This window comes from Nyctibius grandis, chromosome 3, assembly GCF_013368605.1.
Source record: "Nyctibius grandis isolate bNycGra1 chromosome 3, bNycGra1.pri, whole genome shotgun sequence".
Lineage (NCBI taxonomy): Eukaryota > Metazoa > Chordata > Aves > Nyctibiiformes > Nyctibiidae > Nyctibius > Nyctibius grandis.
Genome location: NC_090660.1, coordinates 59,796,295 through 59,814,700, shown reverse-complemented (window position 1 = coordinate 59,814,700; position 18,406 = coordinate 59,796,295). Strand labels below are relative to the sequence as shown.

The window sequence follows — 18,406 nt, the reverse complement described above, 5'->3', positions numbered from 1 at the left end:
CAAAGCTAAAACATATTTAAAATTTATGAATTTCTGTGAATCCTTAAAGAGTCTTCTTTTTGCCTTCTGGTATGGAAGTCTTTAAGGCTGGATCTTTTAAAATGTTTTTTTGATCTTGAAAGTTAGGAACTTTGTCAAAAAGACAGAATACATGGAGATTAGAGTGAGCATCACCACCTCATCCCAGCAGCCCAGGAACTTTAAAAAGCCTCTATCATACACTGCAAGACTTTGAAGTTGGTGGCATTGGAATAATTTCCTCTGCAACAAAGATGGAGAGGAGACACAGGACCCTTTATTGGATCATGTGATTTAGAAATGTTGTTAGAGCTTCCAACTATCACGAAAAAATATACCAAAAATCTTAAGAACCGCTAAGCCGCAGCTCACAGTATCTGTTGTTTGCTCCTTCATTTCCCCAAGCCAGGAGTGTGAAGTGCACGCATATGCTACCTTTCAAACATGATTACTGAGTTCTGCTGAAGGCACTTTCATATGCAGGAAGAAATAAAGTTTTGAGTCCCTGAAAACAGATGCAGTAGATCTGGCTCTCCTACTCCATTCAATATAAAAAGCTACATATTTCTGAAAGCTGAAAAACCTAAACGTGGGGCTAAACGTGAGCAGAGTCAGACCTGTGTGTTTGCTTAAACCAGCAGGTATTTCAGTTTAAAGTGATACTTCGGGTTGTGAAATAAAATGTTGGAATTGTAAGCCTACTTGCTTCAGCTACCCTCTGCTTTGGGGCCAGTAATCCCTTTAATTGCCCCAAATCACCTAGGGGAACCTCCAGGCAGAAAAGTCTTTGCTCTATAAGCAGCATCGGACAGACAACAAAAAACTTAAACAGAAAACCAGCTAGAGAAAATTTGGACAGCAGCTCATCACATTTCCTCAGAAGACTAAGCATATAAAGGAAAATATAAAACGTGAAATGCCTTGAAAAAAATCTCATTTTGCCACCACTTTGGAAAAAAACTCAGTTTTTGTCACAGACTTCATTGATTCAGTGTCCAGTATTCTCCCAGGTTGCAGTAAGTTGTATTCAGCTTTTAATATTACAAGAACTAATTGCACACATTAATTTACAAAAACATCTCAAAGACAACCACCGAAAGCCCATCCTCTCCAAGATTTTAAAATATACCAGACTAATAACTGGAAAAAAGTCACTTATAACAATAATTTGATCTGATCCTGCAAAACCTCATGTACTTCAACATTCTTAACAAAGGTACTAACTGCATGACTAACGGTGAAAACTCAGCTGATGGGGCTCGTGCTCAAATGGAACTACAAAACCACTCATTTTGACTGTGTTAGGCAATGACTTTATAAGCCAAAGGCAGGAAGTTACCTGGGAGAGTAAGACTGACCATATCTGCAAGTGTTTGCAGGATCAGAGTCTATTTTTACACAGCCCTTTCTCAATGACAAAAGCTAATTTAGAAATATTTGTTTCAAACAAATCACCTCTTTCAAAAGATGCGACTAAATATAAGGCAAGGAGGATTTACTTTAGAACATCCTTGAGAGGTGTGAAAACACACAAACTCTACCCTTTAAAAAGAGGATTAAGATATTATTTAGATGGCATAGACATTAAGTGCAGACCTAACAACTCTGATACAGATTTTAAATTATTTTCATGTGAAATGGCTAACCTTATAATATCACACATCTTACATCACCTGACTTGTGTGTCTGTCTGCATATTCAGCATCGCAGCCCCAAGCTGAATAAACACGGACAGAGAAGAAAGAGATTCTTTTTTCCTGGTAAAGCTTCTTGCATTAAAGAACTGAAAGCAGGGCAAAAAGGCCTGTTCAAAAATGTGTCACAAAACACTACCACAGACCTAGGACCTTTGTTGTGAGGGTGGGGAAAAAAAAAAGGATTTTGAACAATACTGCCTAATGGGATTATGTATCCACAACAGTTTCCCATTTACAATACCCTACCAGGGAGTTAAATGCAAGCTCAAGTCTTACCTGCACCAGTACCAGTTACATTATTTTATGACAGATATTAAGCAAACAGGGGATGGACCACAAAGCTGCTACCGAAAATACTTCATCTTCCAAGGGGGGTATCAGACAGGCAATTAAAGAAACAATACTCCTCCTCAAAACAATATGTTTTATTATCTGTAAGTACGCATCTCTTTTGGCTTTAAGTAGGAACTGAGGAAGCATACACTTTCATAGTGGATTTTTGGTTACTCAAAGCTTTCAAATTATGTATAAAGTAGTGGCTGGGTAGGTAATACACAGAAAATAGTATCCTGATGGCAGTACTACAAGGTATAAAGACAAACTGTTTAGCAACATTTTGAACTTGCTTGCGTACAAAAAATTTCTCTATATTTATATTAGCCAGAAAAGGTACAGAGAAAGATGCCCTAAGACTGAGTATTTCCCCTTCCCAGTTCCTTCTGCTGTTTTTTATTATCTGAACTAATTTTGCACCAAGCTACAACAAGCATACCATGATTTGAAGGTTTTTAAGAAAAAAAAAAAATCTGAAGACCACATTTGAGAATAGAATCGCTGCAGTTCTAGACAAGGAAACAACTGTGTTTTAGCAACTGGAAAAACTTATCCCTGTACCTCACAAAGAATAAATACAGCTATCAATACAGAAGAAACATCCTTGCTTGTACTAATAAGGACAAATAAAATGTGGACATACAGTCACTCTTTGAAGTAAAGCACATCTAAAGCCTTCACAGTGACAGCTCCAGCCATCCCACCATGCTCCAACAGGCGCTACACAGCCTCACGGACTGCAAGGACAATGTCAGCAAGAAAAGGGATGGTTAAGTAACCCGTGTGCCCATGGTGAAGCCTTCCAGAGCAAGAAGGTGTAAGAAGGCAGTGGCGGCGGCAGGGAAGGGAGCGGACCAGGGGTTTGCAGCTGATGCTCAGGTTCTTCCCCAGCTGATGGCTCAGGTTCTCCCACAGGTACCATCACGGGGCAGCCAGCAGCACCCCTGGCACTGGTAATCGGGATACTCGATCTCGATAGTGGGAAACCATCTGTACAAGTTCAAAAAGTGAAATGGGGGATGCGAGTGCTAACAGAGCAGCATTCAGTTACCTGTGACAGAGCGACAAGGAGAACTGGGAAGATTTCCTCTCTTGGGCAGGATCTGCTGACCGCTCTTTGGAAAACAGGAGATTTATATGCCTTTATTTTTCCTTTAGAAGCAGCGGCACCTTACAAAGAATCCATCCAGTGAAGGAACCAAAAATGCACTTCTGTCGCTGTCCCTCCGACTGCCCAAGCACCCACAGCATTTTTCCCCACAAGCCTCTGCAAAGGAAGATGTTTGAACCAAGTGTTGCTATACGAGGGCCATGGCCCTCACAGCATCAGAAAAAAAATAAATTATACAAAAGTGTATTGCTTTGCTTCTGTCATCCTTTGCCTCCTCAGACCTGAACAATAATGAGCTTGTCTAATGTGGAAGGGAGAGGGGAACAGCTTTATGGTTGGATGGGTAGGGGCAGATAGACGCATAGATGTGTTTGCCAAATGCTGCCTGCATCTGGCTGGGAAAGGGGAGAAGCACAAACGTGCACGTGAGAAGCTGCAGATGGTGGGGCCGGAGGAGAAGAGCAACCCTCAACCTCTGTGCCAAACCCTGGTGTGGTTCTCCCTTGCAAATCTTGGGTAGGACTCAACACAAAGGCTCATTTGGTAGCTACTTCCATAGAAGTCACAGGCAAAACTTTGCCTTATTGCTTCCACTGAAAGTGAAATTAGCTATACTTTGTATGAAAGCGTGTTTTTTTTTTTTCTTTCTTTTAATTAAACAAACGGACCCTCCTCCCCAGACCTCACGAACAGAAACCACTACTTCCTCAGCCGCTGCATGTTCACATCTAAAAACAGCTGGGGGCAAGGGTAAAACCATGCTGGGTATGACATGAGACCTCTGTGTTGATCAAGCTCACAAACTGCCATCAACATGTGATACAGAATTTTGAAATTTTGGTTTTCCTATTTCACATTTTCCACTAAATAGATGGGAAAGATGTCTGTTAATGTGAATAACCGTAATTTTAAAAAAAAAAAAAAAAATCAATTTTTACAGAATCTACCACATTACAAAATGAAGATTTAGAAAGCCCACAACTAACCAGTAAAAAGCAAACAGATGCCAGTGCTCTGATTCAACAAGCAAAAAAAAAATACGTTAACCCTACAAAATCTTTTTTAAAGCCCCAGTGGAAAGAGGGAAGTCAGTAATTTCCAACGGAAATGACTAGGGGAAAGGCATCTGAATTCATCGGGTCAAAGAAAAAGTGTATTAACCCAAGTGGAAGGAAGGGTGTGAGAAATTTAAATTAGCTCAGTGTGAATCCCTTTGTCCCAGAACAGGGAACTGCAACTCTACAGGCATATCTGCACTGTGTTTGACTTTGGCTCAGAAGCACACTTTTGAAGCGAGTCTCCTGACCATGCCCACTTACGACCTGCTCTTCTTTGCAGCATGGAGCAGCCCTGGAGCACGAAGGCTTCCCCTCCAACGGCAGGAAGCCAGGTGACACACTGCAGGAACACCTGCGCTTGTCCTCCAACTACTGCTGGGTGTCCAGTCTGCAGGTCCAGGCTAGAGCTGGTCTGAACGTCCGTGGTGTGGACATCTGGTCCTCAGCACCAAGCTCCTGGCTCTACCGACCTGCTCCTGCTGGACCATGCTTCTTGTTGACACAGACAAGGCCCTTCTGGATGGAGAAGGCCCCATTCTCTCGCAAAGGCTCCAGGTTTAAATAACTTATAGTGCTGGTGGTTCTTGATTAGCTTCGTTTCAGCGCACTGGATGTTTAAACAGCTTGTGCAAAACAAGAAAGGGTGCAGCCCAGTGGGACTGACTGTCACCCCACAGCATGGCATGGGCACATCATGTGAGGAGCTGACCAAGCCTCTGAGATGTCTTTTTATTCCAATTTTGCTCTCGTTCTCAGCTTGTGGAAACAACAGCTTGAAGAGCAATCAGAGAATTACAATCACTTTGCTTTAGGAAAGCACAACCTGCACCTCAGTTTTCTGGTTCTTATGGCCCACATCCCTCCACGGGCTAAGATGCAAAGGATTAGCAGTGCTGTGGCCTCCAAAGTCACATTTCAGGTTTTATAAAGAGCATTTTTGTCCATTTACATTAATGTGTCAGCACAAAGCAAGCTCTCTGACCCACTGCTTAAACCAGAGGTGTACTGTTAACTTCAGTAAAAGCAGATCGACAATTATAGTCCACAACATCACCAATGGCTCCCCCAAAAAATGCCAGGGAGGACAAGTACACAAACGGGAGCAGGTCTAGACAGTGCGGTAAGCAAAATTTGTGAAAAAGGAAAAGCACATGCTGTCTTTTCAAAGTGAGATTTTCAAAGGCTCTCAGAGAGTTCTTCAAAATTCATGGTTCAGAGGCTCCTTCAAAAATCCCAGCTTGAACTGCTTGACTACTCTGCTCTCTTTAGCTGTATAACACAAGACAGACGTCTAATTCAGAACAAACACTGGAGAAGTGAAGTCAAGTCTTCATTACTGTAACCCCATATCTTGGGAAAGTGGATGTGAGGGTCAAGAGTCTCTCAAAAGCTGTTTTTCTTCTAACATATGTAAATGACACATAGAAAAAAACCACAACAGACAAGACCATGTTGAAATATTCCTGGGGATCATACAAAACAGAGAACGGCAACAACTGCAAGACAACTGCCAGTCACACGAAAGGCTGTACCACCCTCAACTGTTGATATCACATTCATTTATCCAGTAAGATACTTGAGATACACAATCACTCTACAGGTTGGAAATACCACCTCCGCACCTAAAATAGAAAAGACAGGCCTAATCCTGGTCTCATTTGTACCCGAGCAACCCCGCAATTAATCACAGCCCGTTCGTTTTCAGATGCCTCAACCTTTGCAAACACACAGCGGCTCATGAGGGCTTTTTCACTCCAGCATCTTCGCTCCCACCCCATCCTCCCCAAGGGAGTGAATCCCAGTTACAACCCACACCCTTGTGCGGTGCCCCACTGCACAAAACAGTTCCTGGGCTTGGGGCTTAGCTCCTAAGGGATATGGAGGAGTAATGGCATTTTGTACAGCACTGAGCGCAGCATTGGTACCACACCATAAAAAAATCCTTGCTCCTGCTGCAAGGCTACATCCTTCCAAGAGAAGGAAGCTTGTGAGCTCACAAACTCTCTGTGAGAAAATACACGTTTCCATTCACATCATTCATTCAGCCTTCACACAGAGCATGAGGACAGCAACAGAAAATACCAGCCTGAAAGCGCCTATTTAAGGGTGCTGGCAAATTCATACAATTTGCATTTTTCACTTTTAAATGCATTTGCTCAAACTCTGCTCCCTGTTACACCCTAGCACTATCTTTGACTTGAACATCCTTGTATCAAGAAGGAAATTAATGAACAAACAAGAAAGCAATATTTATAATAATCTCTTTAAAACAAACAGAAGCAAAAAACTTTGGACGATGAAGTCTGTTCCTTAAAACAAATCTGCGCAGACACTTGCTATTTGTGAGGCTGCTCGTGAGTTCTGTAGTACCCGGAGCACCTTCTAAAATAGAAAAGCATTTTATCTCGAGGTAAGTCACACAAACGGAAAAATACGTGTTTTACAAATAAAGGTCACGATGGAGGTACTTGACAGTGGCACTTTGTGTTCTGCTGTAAATAATTCTGCCTTTTTAAGCAACCACCTCTTAGCTGCTGCTTCTTCTGGATCAGGTTATGCTAAAAGATGGCATTCTACAAAACAGTAAACACCATCAATTAAAAATTAAACCCCATTTTGCTTTAATTAAGAAAACAGCCTCATAAAATTAAGGAAGATATACAATGGGTTGAAGGTGGGAGCTTATGTGAACTCTCTTTTAGAAAACAGAATTACACCTTTGTGTTTTAAAGACCACGCTTCCAAGACTATTAACAGCAGACGGTGAGCTTTCCATGTCTTTTTACAGAACCTGCTGCAGCACCTGCACAACTCACCTACCCAAGTGATTAAACTGTACTTTGCACTGCAGTACCTGAAAGCTGTTTTCCTTCTCTTCCTATTACCCAAAAAACACCGCTGTGTTTTACAGTCAGAAACAATATCATTCACTTAAGTAAATTTGGAGAACTACGAAGTTTGCCTGTACTACTAAGCCTGCTCAACTCTGCCCACGTCCCAGGTATCAAGATGGAGTCTTCGTTTTCACATAGCTCTCTGTCACTAGCTCTCTGTCACCTAACGAGGACTTCACTCCCTGCTGTGCAAGTCCACTGCACCCAACAGACACGTGGACAACCCTTCTGTCACCCTGCATTTGCCTGGGTGTAGCCGATTTCAACCTCGACTGAAAAAGGAAGAAATTAATCTCCTTTTCTGTTGGATGTGTAGGTACTAATGCAAGTGCAGAAGCAACAGGAAAATAAAAATTTTGTCCATAGAGGGGTATGACAGACAGAACACAAGGAATAAAGTTGGTAAGTGAAAAAAAAAAAAAGAGAATAAGATGCATTCAAGACACATTTTGGACCGTAGCTGACATTTACCTTCTGCTTTATGTTACATCCTTCAGACAGGCTGTGTACAGTGGGGTGGGATGTGCAGGTTCCTAGCACATGCCAGTGTGAAGAAGGAGTAATGAGAGCTTCTTGAACTGCAGGTATGGACTATATTTGTGTATACACAAATGTATGTATGTGATCCAAGCAGGCCTGAAGGCAAAGGGCCTTATGTTGACATTCATCTCCTGGTTCCCCTTTCGCTATCCCTCCATGTGCTGGGGGTACTGGATGAAACCTGACATCCCTCCAGGTGACACAACGGTCCTCCCTGAGGGCCGAAGGCATCCTAGGTCCTTGGGGCAGTGAGGCTCTGCTCTCCCCTCCTCCAGCACCATGCACCCAGGAAACTAAAATTCGGCAGACCTCCCTCTGAAGTAGGCTGGCGAAGCTGTGCTGCTTGCACCCTTCAAAGGGCACACCACCATGCTGGTGTTTTAATCCACTTCTCTTCTAGCAGCCACAGTAGGGAACAGGCTGCTCCAAGGCTGTCAGGTGTCTCTGTAAAAAGCAATGGTAATAACATCTGATCTTTTCATTGTGATGAAATTAAAATCCATGCCACGGTGCCAGCATGTACACCTCCTGTCAGATAGGGAGACAGCTCAGCTCAGGGTCTCTTGTCTCCTCCTCTTCCCTTCTGGTGTATTAACCTCTGTGTGATCCAACCTTGCTGGAGGGCTGGGACCTCTCCCTGCACTTCCACCCATGGCAGACCCACCAAAAACAATGATGCTGGGAATGTTGGAGCCTCCCGCATGTTTCCCCATCCACTTTCCTTACTGGGAGTCGCTGACCCTGTACCTGCAGTGGCTCTTTCTCCATCCTGAAACGGGAAAGGAAATGATATCCCACAGAGGATAGAGGACAGAGAGACACCCATCACCAGCCTTCCCACGCTGCAGGAGGCACAAGCTCAACTCCAAGGACAGCAACAGTGCCTAGCAGTTGATACCTGTTGAGGTTGCACTGGCACCACCACTGCATCCCAGTATCACTTCTCTGTCCCTTGTGTCTACACAAAAAATATGTGCAGATATGTCCTGTATGGTTGTGGGCAAGGCCACACACAGCAGATGGCACGCAGATGGCTGAAAAAAATTTACCTGCAAGCAGGCTGCAAACCAAGTGGCACTACTGACTTCTTGGTGCTCAACATCCTACCCAAAGCCCAAAGAAAGGGAAAAGCAATCTGAAGAGCTTCATCACTGTTCGTTCCACGTGGCTCAGTTCCAGCTGCATGATGTGGTGCAGAAAGAAGTCGGCATAATGTCACCTTACAGATTTTTCCTGTTACACAAAATCAGGGGATTTTTTTTTTAGTTTGCAGGAAAGTTTATGCTTCTTTTAAATGCCTTTACCCATAAACTGATATGCCTATGCCTGATTTGCCTTGACAGCATATAGATTTGAAAACCTAATCATATTTACCTCGGTAATATGATTATCTGTAGTAGCACCAAAATGCAATCCATTGTTGTCTGAAAAATTATTATGCATAAAGTTATCTATCATCCTATTTTTTAATTCCACCAATATTATACAATAAAATCCCTGATACTGCAAAGGTTTACTTACTAGCATAACTTTATACACTGGCACTTGATTTCACTGAGTAATTTTATACACATGTAAATGTACAGTTCAGGCTTTGCAGGATCCTGGGTCAGAAAGGACATACCTTCCTCTGCCATCCAAGACAGGCAGGGGAAAACACATTTCAATCATGCTGAGTGAATCTTTTGTTCCTCAAACCTCAATTTCACAAAAATTGCTAGCCTAACCTATAACATGGAGGAAAACACAACTGCTTGCTAAGAACATCTATTTGTCCTTTATACTCATGTAAGGGGTGAAAGGCTTTTTTTAAAAAAAGTACTTCTTCCAGAAAGGAAAGTAGCCTTTCCTTCACTTTTCATTCACATCTAAATTTTCCACAACAGAAAACCTTCCCTAGACAAGAACTCAAACGTAGCTGCTAAGAGCAGTGTTGACTCTGAAACACATCATGAGAACAGAAAATACATTTAGCATTCATGACAGGAAAGCAGTTGCTACGAATATAACACAGTAGCCCCTAGAAAGGAACCTCGCAGTTCCTTAAAGATGTTCTCTAAATCTGCATATTGCAGCCTGAAAAGCAAACCCTGAGACTCCTAAAAGTTTCCCACTGGCACATCGTTTTTTCTCCAGCCACCAGGTTAAATTTTCTTCTAACCGATTTGCTCAGCTCCTCAACCCTACCCTTGCAGCAAATAAAACCTCTGCTAAGCCCTTCTTACGAAATCGAATACCATTCCTTAAATTTCTCAGCGTGTTATTTGCTAACTGCAGGCCGGCAGATAGATACTGTCCCTATGCCAAATTATGTCATTTCCATTTTCTAGGAATAATACTTCTTACAGCAAACTGGCAAGGGTTTTTTCAGTTGGGTTATGAAAAGAGCCAGCTTTGTGTCTCACTGCACCTGCTGCGCTGCTAAGCCTGGTCTCTGGTGGCAGCCCCACAGCCATCAACAGCAATTCTGGGTGTAGAAGAGAGTGTTTGTCAGAAAGGACAAGGTTATATCCTTGGAGGTATTAGCATACGTTCAGAGGACAATTTTGTGGATATTTGCATGGCTCAGATAGAATCTGATCTCCCATATTTAGTTTCAATGAACAGAAGTCCCAAAATGTAAAACCAAACTCCTGCATTTTCAGGTTAGATTATGAAGATGAGCCCTTATGTTCGTGTAGTGGAGATCTTGCCTGAGAGACTACAAACAGCTGAAATCAGGGGGAACAATAAATTAAAATTAAAAAAAAGTCAGGATTTGGTTCTGCTTCTCATCTTCACCTCTTATCACACTCACCACTCTACAAAGCCTCTGGACAGTCCATCTGGTATTTACTTCTTTCAAATGAGGAAGCCACAGAATTACTAGAGGGTTGGGGTTTCTTCCTTTCACAGAGCACTTGGGAATCTCATCTTTGTGTTTTAGCCGTTTTGAACTGTTCCAAGCTAAGCTACATCCTCCACCAGAGGAGTTCGCAAAGTCATAATAAATTACAGATTAAAGCACACTTCCTATCCAAAAGCTGTCATCAAAACTATGATCTGTCATTATCCTACCTATTCACCATCAAACTATGTTTTTGTGATGGTCTGGAGGGCTGGTGACTCACATAGTTGCCACCGATCTTCATCATTTCAAGATGCCTGCAGCAGTATTGTGCAGAGGAAAGCTGTGTAGCAGGCTCCTAAGGAGAAGGGCCAGTCTGGCTGCCTGCATAGGAGCTTTGACGGTAAAGAAAAGGGTGAAAACAAAGATCAAGTAATGGAAATGCACCGACCACATAAGCCAACATGCTGAAATGTCTCACTCCTCCACTCTCCTGATGGCTAACGGGGTCACTGCATACCAGCTAGCACCTCTGCAGTATAACCACAGGACTTCCTGAGGCAGGGCTGGACCTAGAAAGCTTTGAATTGGTGGCCAACAAAGGCAGTCAACACAAACAGGGCTCTTCATGTGTTACCGGCTCAGGTTTTCTCACAGGGGTTAATGAGCACCCACCCAGGCACAGCCCTCTCACCTGTCCGGCTCTAAGGCCGCTTCACTCCGAAACCTGCTGAGTCCCAAGGCTTCGGCAGAGGCAGCTTCCTCTCAGTGTCTGTCCCTCTGTGAAGGTGTCTAATTAATTCCCTAACAGTCATGAACGTTATGTTCTGTCCCAGCTCCTCTTTAGAATTGACAGCAAAAGGTTTTTTTCCTTGTCTGATGAATATCACCTTTTTTATCTGCCAGAGATGCTTGCTAAGTAGTATAATAAGAGCCTAAAATATGCCAGAACAAACTTCTGCGGGATTTGGTTTTAACAGCTTTGTGTTTTAAGGGAATAAGGCTGATGGATCTATGCTGTCCATCTCTCTGTGAATCATCATATTGCAGTGACTTCTGAACCACTGGTCAACTTCAACTAACACCTGGAAGATGACCACACTTCCACAAGTTTCAAAGGAGGCAAGCAACAGAGGGAGGCACAAACCTGTGCCCTGAACAAGGTAAAAGGCAGGCACAGACCAAAAGTGACAGATGACAGTCAGTGAGATGTGGGGCTGTCCGTGCTCGGCACGTGCACAGCTCAGAAAGCCCACAGGCAGTCAGTGACTGTTCCTGTGCAGCTCTAAGCGACCATGTGGGCCCAGCCTCTCAGCGTGCTCATGCTGAAGGACATGAGTGCACTCAGTACCCCTCACAGGACTCCTGGATGAGCTTGCAAGCTGCGTGCATGGGGACTGCAAGCCCTTTCTTGGGGGGCGCAGCCCTTGGCAATGGCATCAAAGACTTATGCAGGGCCTGCAGCACTGAAAACGGGACACGAGGGACCTGCCCCAAGCGATGCAGCAGGATGCTGGTGTGACCAGTGAAACAGCCCTTATTACCTGAGTCTTAACCCTGTTGTTGAACATCCCCTCTTCAGGGCAGCACAGGAAGGCCATTTAGCCTGCTGAAGTGACAGCTGAAGTCAATAAGCATCCCCTTCTTTAAAGACAGCAACCAACACTGGTATACAAGGTCACACACCTATGAAAAGACTTAGTTCAGCATGTGCACTTCCCATTCACTTCTCAGACCATTAAATTGCTATTTTCACGCTATTCTTGTATACATCATTCTGAAACTCAGGCTGCCTGAAGGGCTTTAGATTCAGTGAATAGCAGAGGCTCCATCACACACAAAAGGTCCAATGTGCTTCCAGCAGCTCATAAGCCCACTCCTGATGCTGGGATGACCCTGCGGGGTGGACGGTGCCCCCAGCTCTTTGTTTTGCTCCTCTTTCAGGACTCTGCCTGTCAGACACTTGTTTCTGAGAGACTCTTGTCTCTGGAGTGTTCAGTTTGGAGGCATCTCCTGCGGTGGGCTGAGCCTGCACTGCCTGCCCGCCCAAGGCCATAGAGGACTGGGCTCTGATCTCACAGCCCTCCACCATGAAACTGAACGGTGGGATTCAGCTCCTCAGCAACACCCTGCAGGCTTCCTCTAGCACCAACAACCCATCACTTTGCGAGCCCTACAAAAGCCAGGCAAGTCCACCAGTCCAGCATCCCCCTTCACTGCATCTCTCCAGAAGATGAATAGTGAGGCCTTACATAGCTCTGTATTTTCTAATGGGTAGAAACAAATTGAATCTTCACAAGCTTTACCAATCATAAATTAATTTTAGAATTACTCAGGAAATGAGATTTGTCTTGTAGGTCAATAAATTCTGAAGATAAATCTATTTGGACCACGATAACTTCAATGTCCTTTTGAGCAGACCTCCCCCCCAGCGATTACTCAGCAGATATTCCTCTCTGCGTCCTTCCCAGCACCAGCTGCTCCCAGAAGGAATTCTCCTGCCCATCTGCCTTCAAGCCTTCAAGCCTGACACAGCGACACAGACAAATGCAACTGTAAACGATGTTTAAACTCCAAATCCAATCAGTGATTTGCTTCCTTAGCAAAAAAAAAAACACACCACCACAACACAAAAAAGCATGCGCTTGTTTGTAACCACCCAGCCCACTGGAAGAGGCCTTATGTAGAAAAGGAAACTTCACGTATGGGAACAGCAGCATTTCTCCCAAAGAAAACTATGGCAACAAGAATTCTAGGCATACACAAAAGCAAGGACCTGGGACCATCACCTAATCTACAGGACCTGAAATGATTTTAAACCGGTGTTGCTGAAATCTTGTTCCACAGAGCTCCTCATTAAAATGAATTATAATTTGACATGAAGGAAAACCTGGCAGAACCTGGCTCTAGTTTCCAGCAGCCTTGTGTCCTCAGCCACCCATTCACCACAAAACTGAAACAAACTCCTCCTGCACTAGACAGGAGCCTTTGGCATCAACAAGCTGACTCCTGAACAAGCGTTTTTTTTTTTCTATTTACATATAATTACATACTAGCCTCTGAACAGCTAGAAGCTCCGTGTTCTTTTTTTGTGTCGTTTCTTTCTTGTGCATACACATAAGAGCACAATCCCAAACCACATTAATGATAACCTTATTAAATATAAACTAGTGCGCAATTATACAAACTGCTAACACAAACAAAAAAGCCAGGAAACTCTGATTATATGTTCACAGTGGTTTCTGAAAACTAAATAAAAACAACAACATGAGGCAGTCTGTCTTGGCTGATACTGTAATAGAAAATAGTTTCATGTTACAACATAACTTATGTGTCTCAGCACAGAGGACTAGTCTGTCAAACAGCGCATGAAACTCAATTTCAAGCCCGCTGCAAGGAGAGCGGAAGGGTGGGAAAAGACAGCAGATGCACACACAAATTACGAAAAAAATCTCTGATTTTCCTCTCTGCTTCTCCGCATCCTCCCTCAGGTGAGCAAACGCCTGTCTCTGGGCAGTTGCTGTGATTCCCACCCTGTCGCAACGAGAAGGGCAGGCCACGTGCTGGGCATTTGGCTCCTTCCGCTCCATTAAGAGAGCAGCAGCAGGTCTGCTCGAACCCTCTGTCCCTGGGCTTGCGCCAGCCCTGTGCGTGCCTGCAACTTATCTTCTGTGCAGTTAAGTGTGAACCCAGCAATGAGAGCCCCTACCACATCTTTTCATTGAGATGATGAGCAAATGCTTGATACAACCTCCATGGTCTGCAGCTGTCCCTTCCTGATGTTTAAAAATATATACCTTTTCCAGAACAGAAAAAAAAATTCTATTGAAGGCAGGCCAAAGACTGCCCCAGGCTGCACATGTGTAGTGTCACAGCAGTCAGAAATGCCTGGGGCATAAACCAGAGCTCTCCTGCACCAACACCAGCCGTAAGCAAGTGCTGCAACAGGGCTTCACACTTGGCAGAGTAATGCAAGGTCTCTGCCACAGTTGAATCTAGCTCTCAACCAAACAAAAGAGCATGAGAAAACCAGCACTTCCCTTACATCTTACACCACAAGAAAAATATACAGCACAAAGGACTGGAGGAGCACCCTGACAAGGTTTCCTTAGGTGACTTCCCTTATCATGGACTTGGGCTATCCATTCAGCCTGCTTGCATGCCAGCAGCACAGCCAAACTTGCACGACACTGGATTTCTAGGTTGTAAACAAGAACAGCAATTATCTTTTCCTCTTAAACTCCTCACTGTTATCATGTAACAAAAAAAAAAAAGCATCAGTTGTGGAAGGAAAAATTCAGAGCATGGTGAACAGGGGCAAGGGAAAACAATGATGGGAAGAGGAAGGGCTGAGGGAAGAAGGGATGCAGGTGAGATCTGAGCATCCTTCCCAGAACTGAGCTCAGCATCAAAGCGGGCGAGCAATGAAAACCCAAGGAGGATCCTTGGGAATCCAGAAAGGTAACACAGGAATCGTGCATCGATAATAAACTCACTAACTGGAAGGCCAAGGAGAATCCAGTCTTTTGAACACTAAGAGGGTACTGCCAAGCATATTATCACCAAGAAGTAAAAAGTTCAAGAGTAGAAAAGCAATTCCCAAACCATGCTCCGTGGGTCACTCCTCACTCACAAGGCCACAAGCAGCAGTGTGCAGAACCACGTCACAGACTAAAATGCACAAGCGTGTGTGTGTCACGCTGCTGTGCTGATGATCCATGGTGCAATTAGAGGGTTGTCACTCCAGGAAATGTTTTGAGAGACACATGACTGGGAAAAGATGGGTGGTAACCCACCAGCAGGCATTTCACCTGGGAAAGTGGGGCTCCCTAGCACAGCACCCGAAAAGGGGCTCAAAAAAGCCACCAGTACAATCCAGATGGAAGGAAAAAAAACAACCAACGGTGGGGCACACAGCTAAGACAACCTTCTCCTGGAATACCTCCAATTTCTCCAAGCTAGTTGGTTTTGAAAGGGATTTTTTTACAGCAATCTATGCTCAATTACCCTTATAAACCCTTGCAATAACATGTGACTCAAAGTCTACCTACTTGTCCAAGGGAGAAACAAGAAGGGAGTGTGGCAAATGGGGAATGTGGGAGTGGCAACCGATGTGGGCTTGGGGAGAGCAGTCATTTCCTCCAGCTTCTTCCCTGGCTCTTCCCCTGCCCCAGCCTTTGATAGCCAAATATGTTGTTGAAGTAAAGGAAGATAATTTTGTACCGTGGAGCAATTAATCCATATGCACTTGCACATTTTTACATGATTGCACCTTCTTAGCCAAAAGCCTCAGCTCTTCAAACAGGTGAGGTTATTCTTTTGAGATGAGCTTATTAAAAGGCAAAAGAGTACCCGGCGGCAAGGAACAACCCAAAGGAACACGAAGTGCTTGTAGATAGAGCTTATTTAGGGAGGCAGCGAGATTGCTGCTTACACCGTGCACATACACAGTAATCTGTGGGCATCGAGATAAAGATTTCCTTCCCCTTTGTGGGCTCCAGGTCTGGCTACAGCACATTTGGCTCAGGGCTGGCTCCCAGCCTGCTGCCTAGAAGCCAGGCACAGCACGGCGGGCTGAATCCACCACCGGCCATGAGAAAGGGCTGACAACCGTCCCGTAGCCGCGCTCGGCTGCCGCAGGGGAGGGCGGCTGTGCAGCCGTACGCCCCCATTTCTTAGCAGGAGCGAAACTTTCAGCCGCTGGCGCCCAGGCGTGGATGACTGCTGCTGCCCCGGAGGCTCGGCCGCCGCTGGGGAACCTTTGCGGACCTGTCCCCCCTACACGCCCCCACAGCCCCGCCGGTGCCGCTGCTCCCCCCGGCCAGGCGGCAGCGCAGCGCCCTGGCGCCCGCCCGGCCCTCGCGGAAGGAGGCTCCGCGCCACCGGCGCTCCCACCCCGCGGCTAACGGGCCTCCCCGCGGCTGCCCCCCGCCGCCCAGCTGCCGTGCCCGCCCTTCCCGAGGGGCGAGCCCATCGCCCGCGCAGCCGGCGCATCATCCCCGCATCCCGCGCATCCATCATCCCCGCGGCGCGGCTTACCGGGACCGCTGCAGCTCGAAGGCGGCGGCGGAGCCGGGCTGCCCCAGCTCTCCGCTGCCACCGGCGGGGCCCTGGGGGCTGGCGCGGCCGAAGGGCGCCGGCAGCACCCCCGCCGTGTAGGAGTTGAGGCGGCCGCGGCTGCCCGCCGCCGCGGCGCCCAGGAAGGCGGCGGCCGGCACCTGCACCGCGGCGAAGGCGTCCTCCTCCTCCTCCTCTTCCTCCTCCTCCTGCGCCCGGGGGGGCTCGGCGGGCGCCGCCGGAGGGCTTCCCAACCGCGGCGGCGGCGGGGCCTGGCGGGGCCTGGCGGCAGGACCGTCGTTGCCCGGCGGCGGGGGCCGCCCGTCGAGGGAGATGCTGGTGAGGAAGGAGAGCGCGGCCTGCCTGCGGCGGGGGTCGCTGCGCGCCGGCGGCGGCTGCGGCGGCCCCTTCCTGGGACAGGGCTCCGGCGGCGGCAGGGGCCCGGCGGCGGGACTGCCGGGGCTGGCGGCGGTGGCGGCCGCCGCCATTGTCGGCCGGCTCCCCCTCCTCTCCCTGCTGGCCGGGTGCTGCCTCTCGCTACGTTGCCCTTAGGCGGGCGGGCGGCGGGGCATGGGTGCCGTCGGCCCGCCGGGGTGCATGGGGGTGGTGCGGGGGTGCCCTCCGCCCGGCCGCGCCGCGCTGCCCCGGGCCCCCGCCGCCCGCCCGCTCCGTATTTATAGGTGCAGCCGCGCCGCCGAGCGCCCCGTGCAATAACACGGCAATCACGTGTGGGAAACGGGGCGCTGGAGGAAAACAAAAGCCCGGCCAGCAGCCCGGAGGAGGAGGAGGGAGAAGGGTGGGTCTCGGCGAGCTCCCTCCTTTCAACCTCTCTCTCTTTTTTTTTTCCCTTTCACCCCCTTCCCTCCTCCTCCTCCTCCTCCTTTTTCCCTTCCTGGATGCGTGGGGGCGGGCGGGAGCTGGGGAAGGTGGAGTCTGTGCCCGTAGTACACGGCACATGGCCCTCGGAGGCTGGCACCGGCAGTACCGGGGTCGGGGGCTGCGGCCCGGCTCGGCCCGGCCCGCCCGCGGCTGATGGAGCGGCACCGGGCTGCAGCCGTGCCGTGCCGTGCCAAAAGGTCCGGGTGCTGCCCTGCTGTTTTTGCCGGGTCGGGGCCAGGGCCCCGGGGAAGGCGCTGACGCCCCGGCGGGCGGGAGGGGAGAGGCGGGGGCAGCGAAGGGCGGCAGCCTCCGGGGGTGCGCTCGGCTGCCGGCGGCGCGTCCCCCGGTGCGGCAAGGCTGGCCTGCCCCAGCTGGTACGGGCGGCCTGCTGCAGCGTGAGGCGTGCGTGTGCCTCAGTGTGTGTAAGTAAAGTCTCACGAGTTCCCTAAACTGTGAAAGCAACCCCCTTCCCAGCCTTTCCCTCAACTCCCCTCCCCAACCCTTCCCTCACCCCTGGACCAGAGAAAGTGCGGGTATTTTAGTTTGCCCTCTCGTAAGTCACCCAAGCCCCAGAATTTGTGTATTCCCCGTCTTTTCCGAAGTGATGGCTGCTGCGCGGCTGACTGCAGGTCTGCACGCTCCCTCCTCCTGCAGCTGCAGCTCGGGAAGGCGAGTGGCCAGTCCCGCCTCACCATAAAGCTCCTTCGTTTCTTCATTACTTTATTTTGATCAAGTCAACCGTGCTACAAGTGTTCTTGTCCTGTGATGATAATTTCATCGACAGCTTATGTAAGGGTTGGATAACAGATACATACAAACAGCAGAACATATGGTTGTTGCAAGATAGTGACATGCGCCTTCTTCATAAAGCATTACAATTATTTGTATTCCAGTTACAGTTGGTGGATGATTTACAGTCATCTCAAACTGTCACAAATATTGTAGTGCCCCCTACGATTTTATCAAAAGTTTGCTAATTTGTTAAAAAAATG

At 47.3% G+C, this 18,406-nt stretch overlaps 1 protein-coding gene across 1 annotated transcript in view; it reads right to left on the bottom strand.

The window, feature by feature from the left end:
* CABLES1 (Cdk5 and Abl enzyme substrate 1) overlaps window positions 1–17,077 on the bottom strand; it is a 79,892-nt gene extending 62,815 nt beyond the window's left edge. Inside the window, exon 1 of the mRNA XM_068396522.1 lies at window positions 16,518–17,077. Within this exon, the coding sequence (XP_068252623.1) occupies window positions 16,518–17,023 (506 nt within the window). The 5' untranslated portion in view covers window positions 17,024–17,077. The remainder of the gene's footprint in view (window positions 1–16,517) is intronic.
* Between the last annotated feature and the right edge of the window lie 1,329 nt (window positions 17,078–18,406).